Raw genomic sequence first — 12211 nt, 5'->3', positions numbered from 1 at the left:
TTCCCTTTCTCAACCCCTCCCTCTATCCTTCCCTTTCTCAACCCCTCCCTCTATCCTTCCCTTTCTCAACCTCCTCCCTCTATCCTTCCCTTTCTCAACCCCTCCCTCTATCCTTCCCTTTCTCAACCCCTCCCTCTATCCTTCCCTTTCTCAACCCCTCCCTCTATCCTTCCCTTTCTCAACCCCTCCCTCTATCCTTCCTTTCTCAACCCCTCCCTCCATCCTTCCCTTTCTCAACCCCTCCCTCTATCCTTCCCTTTCTCAACCCCTCCCTCTATCCTTCCCTTTCTCAACCCCTCCCTCCATCCTTCCCTTTCTCAACCCCTCCTCTATCCTTCCCTTTCTCAACCCCTCCCTCTATCCTTCCCTTTCTCAACCCCTCCCTCTATCCTTCCCTTTCTCAACCCCTCCCTCTATCCTTCCCTTTCTCAACCCCTCCCTCCATCCTTCCCTTTCTCAACCCCTCCCTCTATCCTTCCCTTTCTCAACCCCTCCCTCCATCCTTCCCTTTCTCAACCCTTCCTCCCTCCATTGTGACATGATCTGCTTTCAGAGCTCTCCAGAGGGGAGAGCACACACACACACACACACACACACACACACACACACACACACACACACACACACACAAACACAAACACTACTACTACTACCCCCTCGCCAGGTGTCCAGCGGGATAAGCTTCCCCCTCCCTCCTTCCCCCTTTGTCGTCTTTTTGTTGCCAATCTAGCTGATTTCTCTCTCTTTTCATTCCTTCTCTTCTTCCCCTCTTATCCCGGCTTATCCTTCAGCGCCTCATTAGCTGCTCGCCTCCCCCCCCCTCTCTCTCTCTCTCTCTCTTCCTGTCTTTTAACTCTCAGGAGTCTGTCTCTGTCAGAGGCTTTTTGTTGGGGCTTTTGCCAGGACTCCTCCAAGTGTGTGTGTGTGTGTGTGTGTTTATGTATCTGATTGTGTATCTGTATCTATTTGCAGGAGACTGAACACCCTCAACAAGTGTGCCCTGATGAGACTGGAGATCTCCCCACAGAGAAAGAGAGTAAGTTCCTCCCTCCTCTTCCTTCCTCCTCTCCCACACTCCCCTTCCACCCTGCTCTTCCACCCTCTTCCTCCCTCCTCTTCCACCCTGCTCTTCCACCCTCCTCTTCCTCCCTCCTCTTCTTCCCTCCTCTTCCACCCTACTCTTCCTCACTCCTCTTCCACCCTCCTCTTCCACCATCCTCTTCCTCCCTCCTCTTCCACTCTTTCACACCCCAAAATCCCCTAATTCTTCAGAACTTTTCCAACCCCAGTTTTGTTTTTCCTACCTGTCCTCCAACTCCGACCTCCTTATAGCCTGGGGTGTGAAAGTCTCTCTCTCTTCTCTTCTAATGAAAAGGCACCTGTCTTTTTATCAAGCCCTTTGTGAAGAGCCCAAGGCAAGGAAAGATAGCTTTTATGTCCAAATGAAGGGCTTGCTGTTCACGCGGCTGGCCCTTCTTCCTCAGGCCTGATCCTGAACACACACACACACACACACACACACACACACACACACACACACACACACACACACACACACACACACACACACAGACACACAGACACACAGACATACACACACAAACATCCCTTCCTCATTTCATTGTCCATAAATCGGAATAGTATGTCGCTGCGGTATGCTTTTGCTCTTGATTCTACATCTCAAGTCTCTGTGTGTGTGTGTGTGTGTGTGTGTGTGTGTGTGTGTGTGTGTGTGTGTGTGTGTGTGTGTAAATGTATTTGTTTAAGTAGCCTGATTCCTGGAAGCTTGTATTTCTCATTTCTCTCCCTCTGGTTTCATTGGTTAAATTAAAAACAAGCCAGCTATTGGCCATGATCCCCGAGAACCTACCGCAAACTAATCCAAACTATCCCAAACTAAACCAAACTAAACCAAATTACCCCAAACTAAACCAAACTAACCCAAACTAAATCAAACTAATCCAAACTACCCCAAACTAATCCAAACTAACCCAAACTAACCCAAACTACCCCAAACTAAGCCAAACTAACCCAAACTAACCCAAACTAAACCAAACTAATCCAAACTAATTCAAACTAAACCAAACTAAACCAAACTAATCCAAACTAATTCAAACTAAACCAAACTAAATCAAACTAAACCAAACTAAACCAACCTAACCCACCAAGACACTAGGAATCTTTGTTGTTTGTCAAGATCTTCCTCCCATTAACCTCCATTTTGTAATGTAATCTCTCTCCCTCTGTGTGTGTGTGTGTGTGTGTGTGTGTGTGTGTGTGTGTGTGTGTGTGTGTGTGTGTGTGTGTGTGTGTGTGTGTGAGAGAGTTGGTATTCAATGGGATGACCCTCGCTGTGTCACCTCATCAAGGAGTCAACAGAGAAGGGTCAAAGGAGGTATTTGCTTTCTGTTCAGGCTGACAGTTGTTAACCCCCCTAGTCAGCATAGAAACGCATTGACTTCAATCCCTACTCTGTCTATAGAGGGTGGCAGGTAGCCTAGTGGTTAAGACTGAAAGGTTGCTGTGTCGAATCCCCGAGCTGACTAGGTGAAAAATATGTCGATGTGCCCTTGAGCAAGGTCCTTAAACCCTAATTGCTCCTGTACGTCGCTCTGGATAAGACCGTCTGCTAAAATGTAAGTGTATATCTCTCCCGCTTTTGAAATGTGTTTTCCACATGTTTCTTCCCCGTAGTTGTTGAAATCAGAGATGTGACGTTGTTTATGACGTGTCAAAACACCCACGGCCACAGGAGTGAATGAATGCAGATGAAGATAAGACTGACCATCTAGATAGTTCTAGGTGTTGACATTGTTGCTATTGAGCTCAAAAGTCAAACTCCCCCACTATGGTCGTCACGACGTCAGTCAGTATATCAGACAGAAAGAGTTTCTAGCCGTCATGATCAAAGCTGAAGTAAGAAAGGCCAGTGTGTGTCGTGGTGAGTGGAGAGCGGGGTCATAAAATGAGGACCCGGGGTTTTATTTTATGGACTTTTGTCCCCATCGCTCTCAGCCACCGTGAAGGAGGCGCCTGTGAAGTCTGGAGGCTCCCGCGCCACTCCTCTGCCCCCCGGCTCCCTGGTCCCCTCTGCAAGCAGTTTCACTTTCCAGAATTAGGGGGACAGACTGGCCCTGTGGGGACGATAGGGTGGTTACACCTCTGTGGGGGTGAGGGTGGGGGGGTTGCCCTAGCCTGGCCGGCTGGCGTGTGAACTTCTCGGATCGGGGTGGAATTTCCTGGACTCCCCTCGGGACGTATGTGTGTGTGTTTGCAAGAGAGAGAGACAGATAGAGAGACTCTGTTGTCGTTTTCACGGTTAGGGATGAGTTCCAACACAATAACAACCATTAACCAGCCGTGTGTGAATCTTATCTCTGTGAAATGTTCCAGCGGTCGGGAGGGAGTTGAGGAATGTCTACTGATCTGCTGTCTGTGAATATCCCTGCTGCTCTCACACAAAGGCTCTGTCCCAAACAGCACCCTTTTCCATATATAGTGCACTACTTTTGACCAGAGTTCTATGGGCCCTGGTCTCAAGTAGTGCACTCTGAGGGAATGGAAGGTCATTTGGGACACACAAAGTCATCTGGACAGAATACAGGGTGGCTCCGTTGACTTCATGGCCATTCACCTTTTAGAAAGAGATTTCATATTAAAACGTTGTTCATAGACATGAAACAGAGAAAGAAAATCTTGAAAATATTTCGTCTTTTTGATAAAATTGTCATTTCTTTGTGCATTGTTTTTTCTTCTTATAGTGATAATGTGTCATCAGCGGGTTGACGTTTATTGTCATGACTCTGAGAGGCAGAACTGAGAGACTTCCACTAGATGGGATATATTGTAAAAATTCATGATTTTGATTTTTTTTGCTTTTCGGCTTAACTTCAATGGGCTACGTGGGACGCTAGCCAGTGAAATATCAGGGCGGCAAATTCAAAAACAACAAAATGTCATAATTCAACTTTCTCAAACATACAACTATTTTACACCATTTTTAAGATACACTTCTCCTTGATGTAACCACATTGTCTGATTTCAAAAAGGTTTTACAGCGAAAGCAAAACATTAGATTATGTTAGGAGAGTACATAGACAAAAATAATCACACAGCCATTTTCCAAGCAAGGACATGTGTCAATAAAACCCAAAACACAGCTAAATGAAGCACTAACCTTTGACGATCTTCATCAGATGACACTCCTAGGACACTATGTTACACAATACATGTATGTTTTGTTCGATAAAGTTCATATTTATATCCAAAAACAGCATTTTACATTGGCGCGTGATGTTCAGAAAATGTATTCCCACCAAAACCTCTGGTGAATGTGCACATCAATTTATAAAAATACTCATCATAAATGTTGACAAAATATATAACAATTATTTAAAGAATTATAGATAGACTACTCCTGGATGCAACCGCTGTATCAGATTTTAAAATAGCTTTACGGAGAAAGCACATTTTTCAATATTCTGAGTACATAGCTCAGCCATCACAGCGAGCTATACAGACACCCGCCAAGTTCGGGGCAACATAAACTCAGAATTAGTATTAGAAATATTGTCTTACCTTTGCTGATCTGCGTCAGAATGCACTCCCAGGACTGCTACTTCCACAAGAAATGTTGTTTTTGTTCGAAATACTCCATATTTATGTCCAAATACCGTTTTGTTCGTGCGTTCAGGTCACTATCCAAAGGCATACCACGCGAGCGCGGTACCAGAGACGAAAAGTAAAAATGTTCCATTACCATACTTAGAAGCATGTCAAAATCTGTATAAAATCAATCTTTATGGTATTTGTAATGTAAAATTGCGATAATATTTCCAATCGGACAATAGCATATTCATTCAAGAAGAAAAAGAAGGAACGGCGCACTCGCGTGACCACGCATATTGTTGCCAGGCAGACCACTCAGTAACTGAGCTCCTATTATCTGCCCAGTGACAGGAGAATGCTCAAACCACTTTCTGAAGGCTGTTGACAGCCAATGGAAGCCTTAGGAAGTGCAACGTCACCCCACAGACACTGTAGTTTCGATAGAGAATCAAAAGCTGAACTACAATTCTCAGACTTTCCACTTCCTGCTTGGATTTTTCTCAGGTTTTTGCCTGCCATATGAGTTCTGTTATACTCACAGACACCATTCAAACAGTTTAAGAAACTTCAGAGTGTTTTCCATCCAAATCTACTAATAACATGCATATTCTAGTTTCTGGGCCAGAGTAGTAACCTGTTTAAATTGGGTACGTTTTTCATCTGGCCGTGAAAATACTGCCCCCTACACCCCAACAGGTTAATTTAAGATTAGGGTTTGGCATTAGGGTTAGCAGTGTGGTTAAGGTTAAGGTTAAGGTTAGGGTTAAGTTTAGGTTTGAAATCAGATTGTATTACTTTGTGGCTGTGCCAGCTAGTGACCACGCTGCAGAGCTGCCTCCAGAACAAGATTCATGACAAAAAACGCTAACCTGCCCCCAACCCCCTCTGTCTTCTCTCTCTCTACTCCAGAGTGAGGATTCAGACGAGGAAGAGCCATGCGCCATCAGTGGCCTTTGGACCTTCCAGCGGGACAGCAAGCGCTGGTCTCGCCTGGAGGAGCTGGATGTCTTCTTCCTCCCGGGTGGAAATCAGCCGCCCTTCCCCCAGGTCCAGAGACCCTCGGCCAGTCAGGGGCAGCTCCGCGAGGGCCTGAGCTCCGAGAGCGTGCTGACGGATCTCAGCGAGCAGCCAGAGGTGGCCTCACTTCACAGCAGCGGGAGCATGGGAGAGGGAGGGATAGTCGATGGTGCCACATCTAGCGATGCCACCCCGGCGGCGGGCGCCACCCGCGCCAACTCGATGGCCAGCATGTGCTCCTCCTCGGGCACGGGCGGGTCGTGCGGCGCCAACGAGGACTCGCTGTCTGACGGGCATCCGCACTCACCATTGGAGACGACCCAAGGTCACTTCTCCTTCGACGGCAAGCCCAGTGAAATTGTGGGAACAGGAGGGATAGAAGGAGGAGGGAGCGAGACTAGAGGAGGGAAGAGCACGCGCTCACGGGCCAAGAGTTTCCTCAAGCGCATGGAGAGCATCAGATTGAGGAGCGCCACTTCCAATAGCAAGAAGAAGAACGGTAGCGGGGGAAGGCCTTCCAAACTGGAGATCAGCGGGCCGGTCATCAAAGAAGGCCTAGACGACGACAAGCTACGGCGCCTCAACTGCGTTGACATCTCCAGCCTCACCCTCAACCCGACCCAAACCATGACCCTGAACCGTAACAGGAGCATATCCTACTCCACACAGACCAGCAACGGCAGCATGGGGAGCGCCGGAAGCACAGGCAGTAGCCAATCGGAAGCAAGCAGCGGGAGCGCCGTTAGTACACCGAGCCCGGTGACACGAACCCGAAGCCACAGCACCGCGGCGGGGGCCAGTAAGAGAGGTGGGATGTACCTGGAAGGTTTTGACCCATTAAGCGTGTTCCTACAGCCGCCTGGAGAACAACAACCCCCCGCTTCAATCCAACCCAAAACCAGACAGAAACCACCTCAGCAACAGCCTAGTAACCGGACAGTGGCCGAGCAAAACCAAAGCAAGCGTGGTCGCCTCAACGGAGAGAGGGAGGAGGAAGAGGAGGAGGAAGGCATGATTTTCTTCTACCTTCCCGAAGGCCACAAACCAGGCACATTCCCCAAAGCGCTCGGCGACGGCAAACAACCACCGCAAAGTGGAAATGACAAAAACAGGTCTCTTGCCGCCGTCGGTAGGCGCTATCTCAGTAGCCGATGCCAAAGGCGTCGCGGCTCCACCAGCTCGGCGGACAGCCGCCTGAGTTTTTACGACAATGTGCCCAACGTAGCCTATCAAGGCGAGGAAGACGATGAAGACAACGAAGAAGGGGAGGGGCCAAAGTTGGAGGATGTGCTGGAATGCGTCAACGGCCTGCAGCGATTCGTCAACGCCTGGACGGACAGGGTGACAGCCGGAGAAGAGGATGACGAAGAGGAAGAAGAAGAGGGCGATTCGGATTCGGCATTGGATTCGGCGTCTCCATGTCCGTCCTCACCTTTGCAGAACCGGCTGGAGGAGACGGACAACGGGAGCGACCAGGACAGCACGGGCAACCCTCTGGGAGAAGGAGAGAGGGAAGAAGGAGAGGGGGAAGAAGGAGAGGGGGAAGAAGCCATGAGGGAGAGGAGGGACTCCGGAGTGGGAGCCTCTCTCACCAGATCTAACAGGTCAGTAATTAATTAATGAATCACCTCTCTGTTAATCAATCTATAGATATCACCAATATTGTTATTGTCCCCATTTGAGAAAATGTGTGTTAAGATGAAGGACTGGCGAGCTCAATTCAACATTCTTAAGTGTTTGGATGAAGGGTTGAGAGAGAGAAACGGTGTGAGAGAGGGTGGTGGAATGGAGGTGCACAAACAGACATAGAAAGAGGGAGAAAGAAGGATGTACAGGAAGTAAGAGAAAGAGAGAGATGGGTAGAGGTACAGAAAGAGAAAGAAATAAAGTTAGACGGAGGGAGAAACACACAGGCAGAGTGGACATGTTGAGACGACTCTCCCAGCCCTGACCCTTACGTAACCGGCTGTCACGGCGATGAGGTGCAGTGAATACCTCGGACCTCGGGAATGCCGATCCGTCTCCGCGACGATGCAGCCGTTCCCTCAGGAATCCACAGGCAGAATTCCAGAAGGTTTCCAGACGCTCCCATTCCCGCTGACAGCCAGGCGAGATCAGTGCTTCCCAACTCCAGTCCTTGACTTCCCCCATAAGCACCCGGTTTTGTTGGAGCACCGGACAAACTCACCTGATTCAACTCATTGAGGGTTTGATGATTAGTTGACAAGTTGAATCAGGTGTGCTTGTCCAGGGCTACTATGAAAATGTGTACTTTTGGGGGTACTGGAAGAACGGAGTTGGGATCCTCTGGGCTAGATCAATCCCTGTTATCCCAATGAGCATCTCTTAACACAGGGGTCATAGGACTCGTCTGGATGGATGTCCTGCTAGTCACCTCATCAGAGGAGAGGGCTTTATGACCTCTGGTCAAGTTCTGAAAATGATGAAGACGTATCTTCTTCTATATGTCTCTGTGTGTGAACACTTGTGTGTTTTGTTTATTTTCCCCTAATATATGTTAACCTATATACACTGCTCAAAAAAATAAAGGGAACACTTAAACAACACAATGTAACTCCAAGTCAATCACACTTCTGTGAAATCAAACTGTCCACTTAGGAAGCAACACTGATTGACAATAAATTTCACATGCTGTTGTGCAAATGGAATAGACAACAGGTGGAAATTATAGGCAATTAGCAAGACACCCCCAAAAAAGGAGTGGTTCTGCAGGTGGGGACCACAGACCAGTTCTCAGTTCCTATGCTTCCTGGCTGATGTTTTGGTCACTTTTGAATGCTGGCGGTGCTTTCACTCTAGTGGTAGCATGAGACGGAGTCTACAACCCACACAAGTGGCTCAGGTAGTGCAGCTCATCCAGGATGGCACATCAATGCGAGCTGTGGCAAGAAGGTTTGCTGTGTCTGTCAGCGTAGTGTCCAGAGCATGGAGGCGCTACCAGGAGACAGGCCAGTACATCACGAGACGTGGAGGAGGCCGTAGGAGGGCAACAACCCAGCAGCAGGACCGCTACCTCCGCCTTTGTGCAAGGAGGAGCAGGAGAAGCACTGCCAGAGCCCTGCAAAATTACCTCCAGCAGGCCACAAATATGCATGTGTCTGCTCAAATGGTCAGAAACAGACTCCATGAGGGTGGTATGAGGGCCCGACATCCACAGGTGGGGGTTGTGCTTACAGCCCAACACCGTGCAGGACGTTTGGCATTTGCCAGAGAACACCAAGATTGGCAAATTCGCCACTGGCGCCCTGTGCTCTTCACAGATGAAAGCAGGTTCACACTGAGCACATGTGACAGACGTGACAGAGTCTGGAGACGCCGTGGAGGACGTTCTGCTGCCTGCAACATCCTCCAGCATGACCGGTTTGGCGGTGGGTCAGTCATGGTGTGGGGTGGCATTTCTTTGGGGGGCCGCACAGCCCTCCATGTGCTCGCCAGAGGTAGCCTGACTGCCATTAGGTACCGAGATGAGATCCTCAGACCCCGTGTGAGAACATATGCTGGTGCGGTTGGCCCTGGGTTCCTCCTAATGCAAGACAATGCTAGACCTCATGTGGCTGGAGTGTGTCAGCAGTTCCTGCAAGAGGAAGGCATTGATGCTATGGACTGGCCCGCCCGTTCCCCAGACCTGAATCCAATTGAGCACATCTGGGACATCATGTCTCGCTCCATCCACCAACGCCACGTTGCACCACAGACTGTCCAGGAGTTGGCGGATGCTTTAGTCCGGGTCTAGTCCGCCACCTCATCAGGAGCATGCCCAGGCATTGTTGGGAGGTCATACAGGCACGTGGAGGCCACACACACTACTGAGCCTCATTTTGACTTGTTTTAAGGACATTACATCAAAGTTGGATCAGCCTGTAGTGTAGTTTTCCACTTCAATTTTGAGTGTGACTCCAAATCCAGACCTCCATGGGTTGATAAATTGGATTTCCATTGATTATTTTTGTGTGATTTTGTTGTCAGCACATTCAACTATGTAAAGAAAAAAGTATTTAATAAGATTATTTATTTCATTCAGATCTAGGATGTGTTGTTTAAGTGTTCCCTTTATTTTTTTTGAGCAGTATATTTTACACACATATTTGATATATATTTATATGAAATTCTTTGCAAACATTTGTGTTTTTGTATTTGGAAGTTTGATTGTGCTTCTGATAGCCCTCTGTATTTTTCTGTATGCTGTGCAATATATTAGGTTAACACATATATTTCTCTCTACCCAAGGCCTCAGAAACTGCGCTGGCCCAGTTTCCAGGCCTCCCACCGGCCCAGTCACTCCTGGGCCCAGCGGCAGATGGGCTGCCAGTCAGTACTGCAGATGAACCTGCTCCAAAAGCTCTGCCTGCTCCAGCTTACAGCCCTCCTGGAGAAACACACCCCCACCAACAAACACGGTTTCAGCTGGTGAGTCGGCGGCGGCGGCCATTTTGATTAGTTAAGGTTCATAAGACTTTGAGTTTGGAGTTTCTGGCAAACACATTGGAAGTTTTTCTCACAAGAGGTCTCACACGAAAACAGCTGAAAATGCAGGCCCCAAAAAATGATATCGAGTGTATGTATAAAAATCCTTGTTAGCCTATAGCCTAGCATGCTGCTCCGATAGCGCTAGTTGTAGCCTAGGCCTACAAACAAATAGACAACCACAACAATCATAGTCTCTATTTTTCCTGTAGTTGGAATTCCTCCCACTCTTCTCCCACAAATAGGAGCCTGTTGGGTCTGAACGTAAGGGGGGTGGGGTTTCAACATTCTTTTCCCAGGCTAGCTAATTGCTGGGAACGCGGGTGCACTGGTATACGTTGTCATCTTTTGACGGGGGCAATCACAGAGTTCACACGCACAGGCTGTTAGAATGAAGACCTGGAGGCCGAGGCTGTAGCCTCAGTCCTTGACAATTACCAAAATGACGAACCCCCCCAATAATACTGTCTAATAATACTAATAATTCTCCATCATGCAATTATAGATTATGGCCACTGGTTCCAGATTGTCCAATGTCACTCAGTATCCCCTTTGGTGTCTCCGCCTTCTGGGGATGTCTGTGGGGACTGTTGAGACTGCAGTCCAGGGGATGTATTCTTCTATCATTCTCTTACATGGAATTCTCTCTGTCACTCTCCCTTTTCTATTTCTCTTTCCCTCCCTTCCCTCACCGCAACTCTCTCTCTCTGTCTATCTAATTTACTCTCTCTCTTTCTCTCTCTCTCTCTCTGGCTCCCTGTCTCTCTCTTTGTCTCTCTCTCACTCTGTCTCTCTCTCTCTGGCTCTCTCTCTCTCTGTCTCCCTCTGTCTCTCTCCCTCTCTCTGTCTCTCTCTTTGCCTCTTTCTCAATCTGTCTCTCTCTCTCTGGCTCTCTCCCTCTCTCTGTCTCTCTCTTTGCTTCTTTCTCACTCTGTCTCTCTCTCTGTGGCTCTCTCTCTCTCTCTCTCTCTCTCTGTCTCCCTCTCTACCTCTCCCTCCCTCCATCTTCTTATCTAACCTAGCTTCATGATCTGGATTAAGCAAATAGCTCCAGCCTCACCTCAAATCTCTGTATAGTGCTGTGCTTTTCTTCACCCCTCCCAGCTTCAATGAGTCAGAGAAGTTCCACACCTTCTCCAGGATGGCAGGGGCAGAGTAAGAGTTATGACAGGCTTACGACAGGTTTATGGCAGGCTTATGTCAGGTCTTTTAATCACTGAGACCATTTGATTTTGAGCTGGAAGCTTGGCTGCGCATACCCAGAATTGCCTTCTGGGATTGTAGCATGTTCCCTTCTCATTTAAAAAGCTGTGGTCATTCTTCTGAGAAGTGAGCAGCACACACACACACTTAAAAGCAAACGATACATACACACCCATAAACATGTTTTCTCTTGTAAAACCATTATACGATCCTGGAGAGCAGTAGAACACCTGACACACACACACACACACACACACACACACACACACACACACACACACACACACACACACACACACACACACACACACACACACACACACGGTGACATGGTCAGTGTTAGGGGCTTGAGGCACAAACACAAAGTGCGGATGCGGATGTATACACCATTACGAACCCACCCCCCTTACCCTCTCCTGCCTCTCCCTTCTCCTCCTCCCTCCCGGTTTCTATTGTCTTTCGGCCCCAGTGTTTATCCTCCCTCTCATAAACTTGGAGAATGCTAGGCTTCTGTAGAACCCACACACACACATACACACATACACACACACACATACAGTATAAACACACACGCGCACACACACACACACAATGCATTTTCAAGTTCTCCTTTTCTCATGGAAAAAAACCCACCTTAGCTAGGTGGTACCGTGGCGTGTGCTAATGCTAATGTTAGCGTTGGTGATTCACAGTAGCAGTAAACTACTGCTCTTTCCATTTGTTTAGTGTTCAACCTTTATTTATTAGGTTTGTCAGTTGGGAACCAATTCTCATTAACAATATCCTGTGGCCTTTCAGGTGTAGGTCTAAAGGACCCCATACTGTCACATCCTGTTTGATTAAACAGTACAGGCTTCTCCAGCTCCAGTCCTGGAGAGTTGTTGTTCCTGCCTCCACA

General features: G+C 48.1%; 1 protein-coding gene across 3 annotated transcripts in view; it reads left to right on the top strand.

Moving 5' to 3' along the window:
• Positions 1-12211, top strand: part of LOC115202366 (rho GTPase-activating protein 7) — a 151652-nt gene that overhangs the window by 127932 nt on the left and 11509 nt on the right. For all 3 annotated transcript variants that reach the window (XM_029766486.1, XM_029766485.1, XM_029766487.1), the window contains 3 exons: positions 973-1036; positions 5518-7229; positions 9874-10053. In XM_029766486.1, the coding sequence (XP_029622346.1) occupies positions 973-1036; positions 5518-7229; positions 9874-10053 (1956 nt within the window). The remainder of the gene's footprint in view (positions 1-972; positions 1037-5517; positions 7230-9873; positions 10054-12211) is intronic.

This window comes from Salmo trutta, chromosome 11, assembly GCF_901001165.1.
Source record: "Salmo trutta chromosome 11, fSalTru1.1, whole genome shotgun sequence".
NCBI lineage: Eukaryota > Metazoa > Chordata > Actinopteri > Salmoniformes > Salmonidae > Salmo > Salmo trutta.
Note: the sequence above shows the minus strand (reverse complement) of the source record. Positions and strands in the feature narration are given on the sequence as shown.